The sequence below is a fragment of the Abramis brama genome (assembly GCF_963993115.1).
Source record: "Abramis brama genome assembly, chromosome: 15".
Taxonomy (NCBI): Eukaryota; Metazoa; Chordata; class Actinopteri; order Cypriniformes; family Leuciscidae; genus Abramis; species Abramis brama.
This window is the reverse complement of record NC_139977.1, coordinates 16,206,808-16,226,070: the sequence shown is the minus strand read 5'-3', so window position 1 is coordinate 16,226,070 and position 19,263 is coordinate 16,206,808. Positions and strand designations below refer to the sequence as shown.

The 19,263-nt window shown below is 38.9% G+C and overlaps 3 protein-coding genes across 3 annotated transcripts in view; 1 reads left to right on the top strand and 2 right to left on the bottom strand.

Annotated features, from left to right (window-relative positions):
• Positions 1–7,179, bottom strand: part of fam53c (family with sequence similarity 53 member C) — a 9,392-nt gene extending 2,213 nt beyond the window's left edge. The window contains 5 exon segments of the mRNA XM_084137163.1: positions 61–717; positions 719–906; positions 2,089–2,146; positions 2,285–2,490; positions 6,883–7,179. Of these exon segments, the coding sequence (XP_083993289.1) occupies positions 61–717; positions 719–906; positions 2,089–2,095 (852 nt within the window). The 5' untranslated portion in view covers positions 2,096–2,146; positions 2,285–2,490; positions 6,883–7,179.
• Positions 7,180–8,513: 1,334 nt separating this feature from the next.
• On the bottom strand, positions 8,514–10,770 carry slbp2 (stem-loop binding protein 2). Its single transcript, XM_084138197.1, has 8 exons — positions 10,680–10,770; positions 10,458–10,586; positions 10,273–10,341; positions 10,070–10,153; positions 9,819–9,965; positions 9,524–9,691; positions 9,308–9,455; positions 8,514–9,114 (listed from the first exon to the last, which is right to left on the bottom strand). The coding sequence occupies exons 1-8, from the start codon at positions 10,727–10,729 to the stop codon at positions 8,938–8,940; spliced, it is 972 nt and encodes a 323-aa protein (XP_083994323.1). The 5' UTR covers positions 10,730–10,770; the 3' UTR covers positions 8,514–8,937.
• A 581-nt stretch (positions 10,771–11,351) lies between these two features.
• The window catches only part of zmat2 (zinc finger, matrin-type 2), a 9,872-nt gene continuing 1,960 nt past the window's right edge, over positions 11,352–19,263 (top strand). Inside the window, exons 1-5 of the mRNA XM_084136644.1 lie at positions 11,352–11,401; positions 11,847–11,937; positions 12,215–12,338; positions 18,785–18,858; positions 19,166–19,263. The exon at positions 19,166–19,263 is cut by the window's right edge and continues 48 nt beyond it. Of these exons, the coding sequence (XP_083992770.1) occupies positions 11,384–11,401; positions 11,847–11,937; positions 12,215–12,338; positions 18,785–18,858; positions 19,166–19,263 (405 nt within the window). The 5' untranslated portion in view covers positions 11,352–11,383. The remainder of the gene's footprint in view (positions 11,402–11,846; positions 11,938–12,214; positions 12,339–18,784; positions 18,859–19,165) is intronic.

The window sequence follows — 19,263 nt, the reverse complement described above, 5'->3', positions numbered from 1 at the left end:
CAAAAAATATATTTTTAGTAACAGTAGCTGTAGTAACTGTAAGGAATAGCAAACGCATACCTGAGTCATTTTGGCGAAGTCTAGCACAGGCCGTGCGCATGGTCTGTCCGGGTCCCTCCGGCGCTTTAGGCCAGGTTTGAGCAGGAGAAGGTCGCAGGGCTGAGAATGGCACCGTGGAAGTTGAGGAGGAAGAGCACGGCGCACCGAAGACGGAGTGCTGCAGGCGGACGAGGGCGAGGCCGGCACCGCCGGAGGGTGAGACGTGATTTGCGGGGGCACCGGAGGTGGCGGCAGGAACTGGGCGGCAGCTTCTCGGATGAGGACGGGAGAGAGGGAGAAGCGCCTCTGTGGCGGAGGCGGCGGGTGGAGCGGCGAGGGAGAGGAGGAGCATGAGGATGGCGAGGGGAAGAAGCAGCAGCAGGCGCCGCCTCCGGCAACGTCACTCGGGTCCCAGGGGAAAGTCCACGGCAGTGGGGAATCTGGGGAGAGGGCCAGACTGAAAAAGGTGGGGCTGGAAGAAGAATGCAGCGAGGAGTTTAGCGAGGAGCTGGGGGCACGCAGTGGACACGGCCCCCCCGCGCCCCCTCCACTGTGGCATCGGCGGTTCACTGGTGTCCAGACCTTGGAGGCGCTCGGCCGCCAGGTGTACCGGCAGCGTGAAAGGTCCTCTGGTACAGACAGCGAACGACAGTGGCGTTTGGGGGGTGGCGGGGGGGGGAGGGGGAGGCCCGGGAAAAGACAGGTCCGTCACAGAGGTGCTAGGGGCGAGCGGACGGTTCAGGGCATCCCCCTCCGGCAGGTGGCTTTCTGGAGGACCCAGGGGCACGGGGCCGGGGGGGAAGCTGGAGCTGAGCACCCCCTGCAGGCTGGCCTTCGAAGGAGGGCAGAGCTGCCAGTAACTGCTCTCTGAAAGAGGTCGGACAGAGTTGCACGAGTTAATACCCTTCTGTGCTCCTCAGCATCAATTGTGGGGAGCATGTGACATTTGGAAGACATTACATATTGGTGCTATGACAAAGTCTTCATAGGGTGCTGCAGACATATTTTTGTAGGCCCAAAACCCACAAATGCGTTAGTATTTAAGCACTTCTGGTTCCATCGTCCTGAAGCGAATTGGTTTTTTGAATGTCTGAAATAAGGTCAGTAATACCCCCTTTTGAATTTTTGAATGCTTTTACTTGTCTTTAAAAAAAGCCAATTGCTAATAAGTGGCTAAAAATGGCACTACAGAAGTTGTTGGGGTCATTAACATTACACCGAACGGGTAAACACATTTACTTACTAGTCCGCTTTTACGGCCTCATTGTGTTTATGGCTCTGTTTACACCTGGTATTAAGATGCGTTTTCGTCATTCGGATCACAAGTGGACGACACTAAATACAGGTGTTAACGGGGTCTAAAACGTTTTGAGCTTGTCCACTTTCAACCACTTCCAAGGTAGTCGAAAACGCATCTGACCGGATTGCTTTCGTAGTGTAAACGCTCATGTGGTCACTCACACTGATCACTCAAAAAAAAAGAGCCTACTCTCCTCCTACTGACCTAATGCGTAAACATTCTGGGAAGCGCAGAAGGAACACGTACCAAGCACAATGTCACTCTCACCATTCCTGATTTCTAACACTCACTCACCGTGTTCGGCGTGTTTTTGCGGCTGTCAGAGCAAAAACGAAAGTTACTGCTCTCCGTATGTTTTTCCGTTGTCTCCGGGCGCGTTCATATGTAAATTGTGCAAGCTTATTTTGTCCATTAGATCGAAAGATCTGAAAACGGATTAAAACACCAGGTGTAAACGGGTTTGTGCCTCCCTCGTCTACTTGTGATCCGATCGAACAAAACGCATCTTAATACCAGGTGTAAACAGGGCATTATAAGTGTGCTCTTGAAAACTATTCTAACTCAAACTTGTTTTTTCAAATAAAGAATAAAATAAAGTGTTTTTAAATAAAATAAAAGGGGGGTTTATGTTTGTTATGTTCACTTGAAACTCAGAATAACCAAGAAACTCTGCACTTCAAATTAAGAAGCTATTTAAAGTGATAGATCAATGCTCCAGATACTCAAGAGAGGTCAGATAAGTTACATACCAGGCATCAATCCATCTGTGGGCCGGCTGGTTTCGGGGCTCTGACGATGAAGTAGAGACTGAAAGAAGAAAAAGAAAAGATTAATTGCATTGCATTAACAGAGATATTATGGAGAGCTTGACTGAGCCTACTACACATCTTAAATGGTAAAGTGAATTACATCATACTGTGCTGAGATCTAAAACACAAGTTTTACCAGTTTGCTGTCCAGTGGTCGGTGCTGATGCTGGGACAACGTTGTTGATTAACATTTAACGAAACCATGGCATGGCAAATTGGAGGAGGAAGGAAAGGTGGGGAAAGAGGCTGATGTACACTAAATAAAACTGAAGCACTGTCCACCAAACATCCAGGACACGCTGCTCGCTCGGTCTCACTCAGGAACCATGATGACGTCCTCACCTGGGGCACAGAAGTCAGAAAAATAATTAGATATTTAATCAATTTTATTATTTTGCTATCTTGCTAAAAAAATAACATACAATATTATTCATTTTGTTAAAAATATTCATATTTTAGTTCTTCACTACCATTTCCTCTTACCCTTTAAAAAGATTTGGTCTCTTTTTTTTGCTCTCATGTGACCACACTATATTCTCCCAGTATTTCACTGGCTTTTCCAAATGTTGTGCAGCAAACTTTAAATGAGCTTCAACATGCCTACTCAGTACAGTACAGCTTACCGAAATGATTCTTTTCACTCCTCTGTCAGAAATCTTGCGAGGAGCACTGGTCGAGGCAAATTTATGGTGAAATTATTGTCTTTCCACTTCCGTATTATGGCCCCAAAAGTGCTCACTGGACCATTCAGAAGCTTAGAATGGCGCCTATAACCAATGCCATCATTATGTTTTGCAACAATTAGGTTGCGAAGGTCTTGAGACAGCTCTTTGCTTTTACCCATCATGAGATGTGTCTTGTGTGACACCTTGGCAATGAGACCTTTTTGTAGGCCATCATTTGGGACTGAACCAGCTGTTATTAATTTCCACTGACAGGGGGCTGGATTGCTTTTTAATTACTGTAAGTTTTCAGCAGTTGCCTTTTTGCGCCTCCCTTTCTTCAATACTTTTTCCCTGTGTCATTTCACATTATTACACATAACTTAATTTCTGAACTTATTTTTGTTTGTTTCTTTGTATGTATGGCTTACTTGGGTTGTTACCAACATCTGGTGAAAATTTCATGTCAATAGCACCTTTGGAAATATATTTACTGAGAAAAATGATGACGTGTTCAATACTTATTTTCCCCGCTGTATATATACCAGCCGTAGTTAGTCCATTACCACCATGGTGGTAAAAAACTGCCACCATCTCAGCCCTAAGGACAATACAAAATGGTGGAACATGAAAAACGGTTAAAAGTTGATGGTAAATGTTCCAGAATAGCAAGGTCTCCCAGTCTCTTGAGTTACTTAGCTGCAGAAAGTGTAAAGAATATTACAATTAGCAAAACTACAAAGTATTCCTGATCTACTCTGAATGAAAATGCTTTTAAATTTCTTGTCCCATTCAAATTTTTGAAGTCTACAGTTGAGCTCACATGTAAAACTTGTCATGTTTACAAGGAAGAGAATAAATCCTTGATAAGAGCCCTTCCTGTTTAACAAAACTTTGCAAAAGTATGCACAGAATTTTTTGTTTTATTTTTTGTTTTATTTCCGAGTCTTTCCCTGGCTAAATATATTTTGCCATCTCCTTTCTAAAAAAAATAATTAAACACACCATGAGTCCGGTATAAAATGGGGGGGGGATCATTTTACCTCCATTACTTTCATAGTACAAACAATCCTCTTTATAAAGCAGGTACTGTATGAGCCATCTTCATTTACTATGCATTGCCTACAGCGTACATATAAAATTCCCTTTGATTAATAAGTCCTTAATACTAAATTGCTGACATCACACTTTTACACTGAAACAAACCAGGAATTTCAGGTGACTGACTTGCAAGTACCAACAAAACAACACTGGAAAATATGCTCGCAAAATATTTTTTTCTAAATATTTTCTCTTCAGATTCCTATAAACTAAAATACTGGCTTTATAGGGCAAATATTATATTTTTAATGGCAGCCATGCTAATGTATTTGAGACACAAACAGAATATGACCAAATTTGAATAAATATTTGGATATTCTTGTGCTAAACTTATATTTCTCTTTTGATGTATAGTCAGATTATATTTTAATAAGACAAAAGTGATTGAAGTTCTCGCTTTCCAAGCTCCCCTAAGGACTGTAACCCTGCAGGGCAACGGCCCAGTCTGCTAGTGGTCTCCCATTACAGCACACATGAATAGCGGCTGCTTGGTGACAGGTGTCTGGGAAAGCTGCACAGTCAAGGATCCGGCTGTTCCGCTGGCCTGATGCCACTGTGGGAACTCCTACCAACACATCCTTCCCTTTCTGTGCTCACTGGCACACAAAGCACTAAAAACACATCGTCCGACATGACTGATGTATAGATACTAGTCTAGTGCTTGTTATTAATAAGTATGGCTGGGTAAAAAAAAAAAATATAGATTACTTAATTTTAATCGATTCTCATTTTTCTCGATTTTGCTGTTTTCAGTTGACGAATGAACAGAACATTGTAGAGCACATCCCATCCAGTAACTCGCAATAAGCTTTGTTACTTTTGATATAAAACAAAGTGTCAGATTTTGAATACTCTCCATTTTATTACGAAATGTAAAAAATAGAGACCGTTTTGGCACTCTTTAATGTGCACTGACAGATCGCTGTTACCGCCTCAGATCAAGCGAAGCGGCAGCGCACGTGAAATGATCATCTCTTCTGCTTTACTACTAGTTACAGCACAAAATAAACATGACTGAACATAAAAAGACATGTTAAAAGATACAGTACAGCTTACCGAAATCTGTATCATGTCTCGTGTAATCGCTCAATCAGTATTTCAACCACCGAAAGACGTCAATAAATTGTAACAATATATGACGTAATGTTATATTTACCTCAGAAAAGCCATTCGATGATCATAAACTCCTTAGTCAGGTAAAAAAAAATTATTCACATATTCATTATATATTTTTTTTTACTGTTCTTCAGTAGCCTATTTATTGTATGTTTGAATAAAATTTGTCAAGTTGTTATGACAGCCACAATGTAAATGTTTATATTTCAAAAAACTAATTGTAGTGTGTAATTCCTTGTGTGTAATTTAAGGGTTTATATACAAATCAGTTAATATTAACCTTCAATATGAATGTAGTCCCTACCAACTGAATCCCTGTATAGTTTACAGCATTAGTTGAGAGTTTTTTCATTGAGAAAATTTGCCATGTACTGTATATCCAAATTAATATATATATCTATATTTTTAAACTGGGGTCCGGGGCCCCTTAGGGGTTAGGAGTGCTAGGGGGTCTGTGAAAAAGTGTAAACAAAAACACTGTAATATATTTTAAATAAATTAATAATACTTTTTATTTATATAGCGCCTTTCCAACACCCAAGGTCGCTTTACACCAATTACAAAGGTTAGGGAAGATTTTAATTAATTCAAATGAATGAATAAATAAATAAATAACTCTTACAGTAACGTTACAGTACTATAATGAGTAGAAAAAAATTAATATAATTTAAATATTTTTTCAAATAATATTTTAGACATATTTAAAGTATTCATTTTCAAAGTATAAAAAATTAAAAATGTAGGATCCTCCCACAAGGATGATCGTATATAGGGTCCATGTATCTAAAATAATATAGGGTCCATGTATCTAAAATAATAAAAACCTCTGATTTAGATAGTGATGTAGGAAAAGAATAATTCACAGATGCTGATTTAAGTGAAGAAACGTCGCTAGTAATGACGTTTCATGGCGGTCACGAGAATATTCGGGTTCGGTTCCGCCGTTGCCTTGGTAACGCGCTGAGCGGTCGCGGCTGATGATGGAGGGGGAGGGGGAGCCTGCCTGTCATCTCCATTATAAGCACATTAAGCGTGACATGTAGCACAACATATCCTTCGTCTACGATTCAAATCATCTTAAGAAATAAAAGATATGTGTGTGTCTGTGTGTATACATATATATACACACATATATTTCACGATCGCATCGCCATTAACAAAACAGAATAAAAACGCGCTGAAGGTCGGGCTAGGCCACTGGGTTACATTACTGAAGCGCGAGCGTGAGGTTTGCACGGGACATTAGCCAAGTTTAGCCATTCTGAGCATGTATACACATTAAGAGTATATTGATTTTTGCGCGCCGAAGGCAAGCGAATGAATTGAGACTATAAATATGCATCGGTCGACATTAGGAAACAGAAAGCGTTTTCATATCGCGTGAACCGGTTGTAACATTACTCTATTTGCTTGATTTTGCAGCTTATGCAAGCGTATAACACATGAAACCCTACAATTCTAATTCTATATTTTACATTTTATAAAACGCCATTCATTGCATGATGATTAAAAATAACAGGCTGCATGTCAAGCCAATCAGGAACAGGCGACCCGGGCTATAGTAGCTAACGCGGAGCTGTAAACAGGCCTATTACAGAAATAAAGCTATAGAATGTCTTCCCGTTTAATAGGGGTCAGTTCTGTTCGCAAATCTGCAAAAGCGAATTACTGCATCCCTGCCATGTGCTGCAGATTTGTTTACACGCGTTTATGAAATGCAATTCTGCCCCACGAGCCAATTTCTAGATGTTAAGCCATGCACAATGAGCCCGACTGCAGCAAAACTACACATTTATATGAAGAATGCAACATTTAAACGAGGATGCGCTGATGATTTTCGACGATAATGGCTTACCTTGAGTCAACTGAGAGTGGTCGATAAAACCCCAGGCCTTGTATGTTGCTCGCAACCGAGAGATTCAGGCGATTCGGTACAAGAAGCTAAAGCAGGTCGGCTTGCTGTCTAATACAAACCGTCCTCGCTTTGGCCTGGAAATATATCTGTATACAATTGTCGACTGCTCGGTTCAACAAAAACATATCGTTAAAATAACATATGCTGGGTCATAAGCGAAGACCGATAGAGATGATTTAAAGGATCGTGTAAAATTGTGGATAGGTCTGCAATTGCACGCTTGGTCGATACAGACTGTCTTCTCAATGTCGCCCACTAGGGAAAAATAAGTGCGTCCCTTCTATGGAGGAATTTGTAAATAACATTCAGGGCATATACGGTCTCGGGTTTATCAAACGCCTGCATGAGAACTAGTAAAAGGGAGCAAATGTTATCAGATGAATAAATGGACGATATAAAGCTGTGAAGTGTCAGACAATGCAGTACAGTGACTCTCTTGGACTGAACCGATCCTGAGAATAATACGACTCTCAGAATCATGGGAATTGTAGTGAACTCTATAAAGGGATTTTCATTATTTTTAATCATTCCCCCATCTAATTTAGTGCTTATTTTCAGTTAAGATATATGCAACAGCCTAGATATTTATCCTGAAAATAAACTCTAAATGAAATCAGATTATTCACAAGGTAAAATGGCAAACAATGCTAGTCGCCTGAAGTGTTTGACTAACATCTCTCCACATTCTAATAACGTACTAACATACCCAATCAATAAACTTGCATTGGTCATGTAATTGAGCCTAATAAAAAGGTACAATTATATGAGTGAGGATACTTTAACAGATGAGATTAAAGTTCACCCAAAAATGAAAATTGTCATCACCTACTCACCCTCAAGTTGCTCCAAACCTGTACAGTTCTGTTGAACACAAAATAAGATATTTAAGAATATTGGTAACCAGACAGTTGATGGAAGTCTACTATGGAAAAACTATGGAAGTCAATGGCTACCGTCAACTGTTTGGTTACCAACATTCTTCAAAATATCTTGTGTGTTCAGATATTCAGAAGAAAGAAACTCATACAGGTTTGGAATAACATGAGGGTGAGTAAATGACAATTAAAAATGTAATGCATCATCCCTTTAAACGACAGTTTTCAACTAAAAACGTATGCGTTTTAGCTATTAATTTACACGAAAACAGCGTTTTGGGGGCTTGGGAAGAAAAAGAAAAAAGCTAACTTTTGAAAACGGGTTTCAAAGTGCAAGTTTGAATTTGTGAACACTGTGACGGTCTATAGCTGCGTAGCGTTTCTTTACAAATTGACATTGCCAACTACCAGCCTGGCATGCATAATACAGCATTAAGGGTACATTTGTTGTGTAAATGGATAAAGCATAACTACTATTCCAAGAGGGTAATTAAACTTCCAAACAATGAGAACATTGTGCAGAACACATTAAAAATGGTCTGTATTTGACAAACTGTAAACTTGTCCATCAAATCTGATTGGAATGTTCCAGGATCAATAATGATGAACTTGGTGAAAAGGTTTGCTGCAGATAAACAGCTATTGATACACCAATATATAGCACAACTAGTTAGTAACATATGGAGAGTCAGCTATAGCCAGTCCACATCTTTATTAGTTTTGCTTTCCATTCATAGAGGTCCACACAAAAATAAGAAATAAAACTTCTAAACTTCCTGTTTTTAGAAAAACAGTGACGTGACAAACAGGAGGGAAATGTAGTGTCAAAAACAGGAGGGAAATGTAGTGTCAAAAACAAAAATAAATCGAACTAGTGCTTTTGAAGGACACGATAAAAGAAATAAATTAGAAAGTGAGGAACAGTTGCAATAACAGGTACTTGGAAGTGTACAACATTTAAACATTCATCTGCTGAGGATGTCTTGATTGCAAAATACAGTGCACAACATTCTGAACTAGGAGATGGTGATCCTAACGTGTAATTCTAACATCTAACACTGCTGGTAGAACAAGCTTTGCACCTGATCTGTGCAGACCATTCACATCATTTGAGGAGACACTACGTATATCTCCAGAAAGGCTCTTCTTGCAGCAAGGGCGCCTGGTTTCGGTTGTGGTCGGTCTCGAGGAGAAATCGCAACCATCCTAGGACGTTTTCCTGTGCTGTTAGGTGACTACTAAAGGTATAGCCCAATCCAAGCTGAGAGGTTTGGTTCTGGTGGCATGGGACTCCAATCTGGACAGAAGAATCCCAATTAGCACTGAAACCATCTGTACTTCACAAGAAATCACACTGGCTCTTCAAACAATAAATGCTTTGACTTCTTACATTTGCAAAGAAGTGCAGTGTATTAGACACAGAAAACATTTACACAAAACTGGATAGATTATTCCACTTCAAATACAGCCATTTAATATTTAGGTCTGACCTGAGAAGCATTAGAAGGCAGCCAAGTATCATCAGTTGAGAACTCAGAAGGTTGGGAAATAATGGAGTCTGTTGCCATTTCCCACTGTGTGCTGTCCTTTTCGCTGGCTTCACACAGCTCTGTATTCATCTTCTCAAGCAAGCTCTGCCTAAGGGAGTAAAAACATGCAAATTAATAGAATCTGATTAAAAAATAAAAATAACTTTAAAGACTTACAATTGATCAACAGGGTCTTGTCCTTCCATGTTTTTCTGGGAGGCAGATGGTGGGTCCCATGTATGAAGCGCTCGCCGCCAGAGCCGGACTTGCATATCCCAAGATCTGCGACTATATTTGCGGTATTTGTTTGGAGTGGAAGGGTGGATCCCAGGGACACGCAGACGCCTGAACATTGAGGAGATGCAATACCCAGAAAGCTTAGTTACACTTTCACTACAATCAGGAGAACATCCAACAAGACAAATGGAAGTGAACGATTGTTTGCAGCTTAATAACTTTCACCAGTTCTCACTTTGGAACCTGCTGCTCATAGTTCTGGTAGCCACAGGTATTCTTTCCATACTGAATCTGTTTTTGTCTGCGCTTTAAAACTGCCTCATTAGTCTCAAAATGTGACGGGTCAGCATTGTGGGGGCACCACTGTACCCCTGATGGCGACCTATAAAAATGAGTTTTAGTCATTTAATCGTCTGGAACAAGACGGCCAAATAAATAGATACTTTTTTTATTATTTACTTATACACCAAGATACATTTCCCAGACCTCTTGATCCCATCTATGTCTTCAGTTCCAACAGCAACACTAGCTGTAGACATCCTCAGGATGCACCGCTCAAGGATAGAGGACCTGAATAGGGAAAAAAAAATGCCATGCTTTAAAATGGTTGTACGAGACATTTAGAAGTTAAGACAAAACTTCCACCCTAAAACATCCTCCACACAACCAAAAACAACTTAATAACAGACCTGCGAGGCTTCTGAATGGTAGAAGTCTTTTCTCCATTATGTGAAGCTGACTGTGGGGTTTTAGAGCAGCTGGGAGGTAGGGGGGGATCCACAGTTCACAAGACAGCATTATCAAGTTTGCAATTTGTAGCAAAAACATAAGAGAACAATTGCCATGTCACTCCTCAATCCACAGAGATATTTACCTGACAAGACTATCATACACCGTACTGCAGCCTGGTAGAAGCCAAGGTTCTGGGCTACATGGAAGAGTGTGTGTTTTAGTCTTGAAGTCTTGGGCAACGTCTGTTGGCCATAAGTGAAGGGGCAGACCTCTAAAATACAAAACAAAAGACACAGCGTCCCTACACACTACAGTAACACAGCATTATATTTAAAAATTAACAAGCAGAATTTTGATAACATACAACCGCGACTCAAAGGGGCTTTGAAGAAGGCTTTCTATGCGTGTTGTCATGATTTTGGCTACAGCCACACAACACGTTGCGTTTGACAAAGCTTTTTATCAGCGACAGGTGTATCGGGGGCGGGGCTTTACAAATGAGACAGGTATGGGCCAGTAATCATTAAAAAATAATCACAATAAATTATTCATGATAAAATAATGTAATAACGTAAGGAAATGATCGCGTTTTTATTATGAAAATGTGTAGGCTTCACAGTTTGGTCGTTCCCACGGAGAAAGTTGTCATTTTCTATATTTAGACATATAGCCTACCTTAAAGTCTTGGTAACAACAACAACGAGCTATCGACAAAGTTCAGCTCTTTGCAAAAAATAAATAAAAATAATTTCAGTTAATTTAACTTATACAATTTTTGTTGCGGCATGAATATGGGGTAAGTTGTCAGAATGGAACCTGCCTATTTTAGGTTTTTCAGCTAAATGTAAACAGTAAATCAACTATGAAACATAAAACAGTTCGTGAAAACACTTTAAACGTAACAAAATATAAAACGTGTTTAGCCAACGACTATTGTAAAAAAAAAAAAAAAAAAAAAACCCTTAAGTGACAACAGTTTGGTCACTTTTTAAATAGATGAGCAACAGCCATAGGCAACAGCACTAGTTTACGACAGCCACGCACTCTTTACGACATCACGGTAGCAAAATGGCGTCTGGCAGTGGGGTAAGAAATTTGCTAACACTTGTTTTGATTTCTTTCTTTGTTTAGAATTGCAATCTATCCGCTTAGAATTGCAATCTATCCGCGTTATTTTTACATAATTTATGCCCGAAATCAGTTCTTAAATTCATATCTTTTAAAGTGTAGAACGTTTTTTATCGTAGTAGTTGGACGATCAAAACTAACATATCCGTCACGGCAGATTGTTTTGTTTGGTCATATAATACAAGAGCGAAAACAGAGATGTATTTTAATTATGAGACGCTTTGGAATCTAACATCTCTAGTATTATTGGCCGACATTCTTGTTAAACTATCAATATGGTCGTATGTTTTTCTTTAATTAATGTTCGATCATGTTCACAGGCTGTTCTATGCAGTTGAATGAATAGAGCTGATTTAATTCACTTATTTAACACGTTTATAATATCTTCTGCTTGTTTTTGTAGTCTAAGAATGATTTTCGACGCAAATGGGACAAAGATGAATATGAACAGCTGGCCCAGAGACGAATCACGGAAGAGAGAGAGAAAAAAGATGGTAAGCAAATACAACGTTGTAACCTTTCAATATTTATTCAGTAAATTCAGATTAATTGGGACACTTTTTCCAAGTCATCTCAAAGGCAAAAAGTGTCCTAATAAACCCTGAATTCACCCTACATCAAGTGTGTTTTTTTCAAGAGCGTTAAGTACAGGGTCAAATAAACCCAGATACTGAAATATTCATTGATTTGAATGATTTAACCTAAATATTTAATCCAATTAAATAGTTTATGGCAGTATTTCCTATGTCATAAATTTTTTTCATTCTCCAGGCAAGCCTGTGCCCCCCGTCAAACGGGAGCTTCTCCGCCACAGAGATTATAAAGTGGATCTGGAGTCAAAACTGGGGAAGACTATCGTCATCACTAAGACCACACCACAGGCTGAGATGGGAGGGTGTGTATCTGCTGTACAATTGACTGTAGTATGATGACGTCATTATGAGTTCATGAAAGAGTGATCACTGACTATGTTTCCATCCAATGTTGTTTCCATCCAATGTTGTGAATTTATCTTGTGCACAAAATAGGAATATTCCCTAAAACATTTGCACATAAAGCACAGTTTCAATTCCATGTTTTGAAGAGGACAGAATCGTCACTTCGTGGCAAATCGGTGCAAAATATCTGTAATAAAAATAGAAGTTGCTGCAGTCAGCGAAGCCAATGTGGCATTTTTTTTTTATGGCATAAATTACCTGCGCAGATGAAATGCAATAAACGCTGTCATTTGGTCTTGCATTCGGATGCCTGGTGTTTGGGAATGCAGTCATCCGAGGTGATTATACCCAACCATTTTGATTCTCAGGCATTTCAGAATGATCAAACCAACATTTGAGACACCATGCAATGAAATCGTTCCGCTTTTTAGTCCAGTTATCCAATCACATCCTCTGTTGAGGGAAGGTCACGTGAATTCTTTGTTGCACATCAAGGGATTTATTTGGTAAATGTGTTTCCGTCGGAGTTTACAGTCATGTACGACACATAACCATCACAATTGAGTGCACAAGTTTTTGCACATCTTGGTGTTTCCGTGCAGCTTTTTTATGCGATGGAATGTTTGTTTTGCTGGTTGATGGAAACATAGCTAGTCCTTAGAGATGCACCGATACTAAATTTCTTCGCCCGTACCGACAGCCGATTATTCTCGATGATGTCGGCTGATACCGACAGAGGTGGACAGTAACAAAGTACATTTACTTGAGTACTGTACTTAAGTACACTTTTTGAGTATCTGTACTTTACTTGAGTATTATCTTTTCTGGAAACTTTTTACTTTAACTTCACTACATTTGAAAGACATATATCATACTTTTTACTCCACTACATTTCTGTCAAGGTCCTTGAGTAGAAAGTAGTAACGTCAGTCAGGGGATGATTTTGGTTTGGAAATGAAAGTCGGGTTGACGTCAAAACCCAACGTCAGATTTACGCCAGAACCCGACGTCGGACAGACGTTGGATTTTGGTTGGAAATGAAAGTCGGGTTGACGTCAAAGCCAAAAAACTAAGCCAAGGGCACTATTTGAGAGAACAGCCATTTGTGTGTCCGAAACCATTGTAGACGTTATTGAGTGACTTATTCAATCTCACATTCAATCCCACTACTGGAACTGTGTTCTAGAAATAAATGTGATATTGATATGAGGGTAGGCAGGCATAGATTCAGAGGCATACGGTACTGTAAGTATTACATTCAACAATGCAACAATAATAAAACAATGCATTGACATTTACTTTTTACTTTTGATACTTAAGTACTTTTAAAAACGAGTACTTCTGTACTTTTACTTAAGTAAGAATCGGTCTTTACAACTTTTACTTGTAACGGAGTAATATTTGACCAGTAGTATCTGTACTTTCACTCAAGTAAGGAAGTTGTGTACTTTGTCCACCTCTGGATACCGATACCGAAATCTCTCCCAAATAATGCTGAAAACTATACAGGGAACCCTCTCGTTTAGTACACTATAATATTAGAGGTTAAAATTAACAACAGAGCTATTATATTCAACTACTATTTATTTCCAGATATAATATTTACACTCAAATAAAAGCTGACATGTTTGTACACTACTCAGTTGCACATAAGTTAGTTTTCATAAACACTTCTTCATGGCAAATTTATTCAAACATGCATATATAATTAACAGTAAGTTAGCTCTTCTCTAGTGTTTTTATAGCTAACGAACAAACTGTGAACATTGGATAACCTTCCTGAGGTAAATGCAACATTAAGTGATTTTGTTCACAAGCTGTTTATTGACGTCTTTCCGCGGTTAAAACGCAGATTGAGTGATTAATTGAGACATGATATGGATTTTGGTAAGTTGTATTGTATCTTTCAACATACCTTCTGATATTCATGCATGTTTTTCTAGATATAATTTGTATTAAACTGGAAGAAAAGACTCGCGCTGCTGCTAACTGAGGCGTTACAGCAATCTGTCACGTCACATTTAAGAGCGTCAACTTAAATTTTGTGATAAAATGTACATAATTTGAAATCTGAGACTTTGTCTCTTATCAGAAGTAACAGAGCACAAAGCTCTTTGCGATTATTGGATGGGAGGCGCTACAAATCTTTGAAATAGGGGGGAAAAAACTGGCAACCCTTGCTTGAACTATGGGTGTTTCATAGGGTAAAATAAAGCCTGCATTAACGTTGCTATTTTTTAACTGTTAAAGCATTGTTGTCGCGTTAACTTGCCCTAAAATCAGCATGAGAAATTTTCTTCACACTACGAGTTGCAGTCTGACACGTTTTTTTCGCACCCTTTTGATTGACAGAATATAATCGGCCTTGATCACAGGCTGTTTTAGAGGAAATAATAGCTTTAATCGAGCGATACATCGGTGCATCTCTAGTGCTGTGTTGAAACAGGTTGCCCAGAAATTTGTTTCATTGGCTGCCTGTATATCAGCTCATTGTGCTATTTCTGTTACTGTATGTTACGCCCCGTCTAGGGTAAAGGACTTAACATGAAAAAACAACAACAATGCTGTTTCTTTTATGGAAAAGTCAATGAAACAATATTTATTGAGTTTTAACAGGTTTATGCAGGGTTCCCACAGGTCCTTGAAATCCTTGAAAGTTTGTGAATCTGAAAAAAAAAATTCAAGGCCCTGGAAAGTTTTTGAAAATGAACATAATATATACAGTTCCTTGAAAGTGAAATTTATTTTGTTTGTTTAGTTTTCTGGAAAAAAATTCCATATTATTTCCTCCGGTCCGCTAATGTGTTATTTTGCCATTACTTGGTGGCCTATAAATACTAGCTTGCTTGATTTATGTTAGCTACGCGCATTTACGCGTTACGTTAAGTGTTTCCCGCGTGAGGTAGGGGTGTGCATTGGCACTGCCCTCACAATTCGATTCGATTACGATTCACCAGGTAACGATTCGATTCAATTCGATTCTACGATGCATTGCGATGCATCAGAATTCTACTGCACACAACAGTCATGAGGCAATACAAGCAGTCAGATATTGAACAACAGATTTTATTGGCTGCTATGTGTGTATTATCACTCTCCTGTATCTTTGACATAAATGTCATTAAATAAAATAAAATTGAATGGTACAGGGTATGGATATGGCATTTTCAAACCTGAAAAAGAAAACATAAATCACTGCTTTCAGTGCTTTGAATGAGAAATGTTTCTCTTCTCTCTGCTTGAGAACCATTTGAAATTAAATTTCAACTTTATTGTCCAACTCAAGGCCAGAAAATAAACAGTGTAGGGGTGTAACGGTTCACAATATTCACGGTTCGGTTCAATACGATACGCTTGTGTCACGGTTCGGTACGTTTTCGATACAGCAAAAAGAAAGAAATGCCAGAGAAATTTCCTTGATTTTTATTTTTTTTTTAATTCTTTTTTTATTAAAACTAACATCATAAAGTATGACTTTTTTTTTCTTTGAGCAATGATGGAGCTATAATTGACTCTTCTTAGGAGCATATAAAACAAAACAGCTCCTTGGAAAAAATTAAATGTAATATTTTGTGCTTATAAACAAATGTTTATTTTAGTTCAGATTAACATTTGAGGGCAGCAATGTTATTCATAATCTCGAAATAAATCCGACATAACGTTACTTGAAAGCATTATAGCCTACTATTCCTGGCAAACTTCCAAAGTTGCAGTTACTGTTACTACAGTAAATCCATGGTGAATATTGCAGATCTGTGGACACCGGATAGTTCATTCATGTCACAATGTTTCTTCCTGGTTTCCACGTCAGCGCTGTTTGATCCGTTAATAACGGAGAAATGTGAATGTTTCTCACTAGATCTCGCAGCGATGTTATTACTTTAGTGGCGAGTTCAAATGCTTTCTTTACTGGATCTCTTATTAGCGCTGTGTAGTATAAGATCGGCTCGCGCTGCTTTGGTCCAAACTGATAAACAGTCCGTCACGAGTAGCTCAGTTTCGTTCCGCTTACATTGCGTTTGCCATAATTTGATGTTGTGGTCGCACCAGCGTCTGCATTATGAGCGCGCTCGCGACGCGCTTACATTTGAAATGATAACCGTTCGGTTTGAAAATGCGTGCCTTGTACCAAACGGTTTAATACGAATAGGCTACGCGTACCGTTACACCCCTACAACAGTGACATAATCGATTATGGCACTTTGCCGCATCGATGCTGAATCGTGCATGCCCCGCATTGCGATGCATCGCCGAATCGATTATTGTTGACACCACTAGCGTGCGGTACTTTGTGTTGTACGTTGCCATGACGTTCACGTGCGCACAAAAAAACTACGATTGAACCTCAACGTTGTTCGACACAACAAATGTGTTCCCACATTAAGTCCTTGAATTTGAGGGGATTGGACCTGGAAAGTCCTTGAAAGGTCCTTGAATTTGAAGTTAACCAAGGTGTGGGAACCCTGTTTGTGATACAATGGGATTTTACCTCAGGAGCCGACAAGGCCAAAATAACAAACAAAAACAACTAGTTTGGGATATACCTCTTACTGCTCTAATCCACAAAAGAAAAGAAAATACAATTACTTCCCTAACTCCCTAATCCAAAACAGGCACACAAAAATATCAAACTAAAAGGTGGCGTCGGTCTCCCTACCTCCCAAATTACTATGTACAATATATATACACAAGTATAAGTGCTAACAGAGAAATGCAAGGGTAATCTGTACTCAAGGTTGTTAAACAGGTGGTGGTCAATATCACAAATATAACCCTTCACAGGAAACAAATGAACAACTTATCTTTCAATCAAACACTCCAAAGATAAACACTCAACAGTCTTAACACTCTAGCAGTAGTTAACAAAGTCAGTCAAGCAAAACACAGCATGTGAGCACAAAAGGCTAATGAAGCAGAAACAAAGGAAGCATTTATACACGTCCAGGTGTCAGCTGATCAGTCAGGGCGTGGCACCAATCAGACTGCAGGAACCAATCCGGTCTTCTTCCTGGATAAAAACAAACACCTCCCACAACAGCATAAAAACACAAACAGACCAAAAGGGACGTAACAGTAATATGCTGCGTTCCAGTCCACTTTTAGACACGCACTTGTGAACTTCCCTAAGCACTTCCCCTCGAGGGAATCCCCGCCGCCATTTTGAAGTGCGTTCCACTTCGTGAAGTGGACGAGGGAAGTTTAGATGGACAGACCCTCGTTCCCTCAATTTTGACCGAGGGAGCGAGTCTACTTCATATGTACACTTCAGGCACCTATATGTCCCACAATGCAGTACGATTGTGACGTCACCACATGTCTCGTCTAATCACACCACAACAAACAACTCTATGATATATTAATTCAATTTTTTTTTATTGAAAACAACCCAAACACCATATATACATTTGGATGCTGCATTAAACAAATTCTTAAAGGGAAAACAAATGTAAATAATAAATCAACTACATAGCTGATTCCAAGTGATCAAGGGCTTAGGACGTTCCAATTCAGCCCATTGCAGTTTCCGCCAGTAGTGGCACTCGCAATGACGTACATCCGAGTGAACCAGACGTGAAGGGCATGACAATTTTGGACTGGAACGCAGCAATAGAGTGCATTAGTGCAGTCCCCTTTTTCAGCAGCGCTGGTCCAGGAAGTATTTTTTCCATTCATTTCTTCCATAAGGATTTCAAAAAAGTCTTTGTTAAAAAGTTATAAGCCATGAACCAAGCCAGCCAGCTACGAGGAGAATCATAACATTACAAACTTTAATTTGAAGCAAAAAGGATTTAAAAACCGAACAAAAATACAAAGATAGAAGACTGTGTACTTGATGGCTTTAGTGAGGGAAAGAACTACAATCCCATGAAGCATTGCAAACTGCATGATCGAATTAAAAATGGAGAAATATAAAATTACGCATTTGAAAATGTTGATTATATGTATAAACAATATATTTTAAGATTATGGCAAAATATGCATGTATAGTGAAATATTTAAGTATTTTGAGAGTGTAGGGAGACCGACTCGATTATGTTATGGCTAAAGAGATATTTTGGCACATTTTGCTTGTTTCGACTCTCTGATTGGTGAAATTTTCTGTACAGCATTACGGGTAATGTAGTTTTTCACCACGAATTCTGCTATTAAACACAATTATTTTAAAACTTAGTTGAAATAATGGGGGCTGACAACTTCAACAGAAGCAAATACTATCGATTAAAAACCTCATAGCTCACAGTACGGCTGTCTTTAGAGCTGTATAAGTTATCATTAAAAATCTGTTTCCCTATGGAGAAAATGAATGGAGTTTTTGCTTCTGGAACATTTCTGTTACACTCTGTTGTATCTTTGTGTCAATTAATAATATTTGTGTCAACGTGTCTTTTTCTCTCTCTCTCAGGTACTACTGCAATGTCTGTGATTGTGTAGTAAAAGATTCCATAAACTTCTTAGATCATATTAATGGTAAAAAACGTAAGTATTGAGGTCTTTTTGTTCTTTTCTTTTCTTTTTTTTTTCTTTCTTTTTTTACAACATTTTCACTGAATGCAATATGTAAATTCCTATTTATACATTTGTACCTGTACAATATTTAAATGAATATTTATACTATCTGTACATGCTGTATATTTGTATACATACGTTTCTTTTTATTTGTATTATTCTGTACATGCTACTCTTGTAATTCTGTGTCTAGCTGTTGTATTTCTGTGGAAAAGTCTTTGTAAGCACACTTGGCCAGTAGCATTTTCTAATTCAGTACATTTATGCCCATTTATAGATCAGAGAAACTTGGGGATGTCCATGCGAGTAGAGCGCTCCTCATTGGACCAAGTTAAAAAACGTTTTGAAGTGAACAAGAAAAAAATGGAGGAAAAG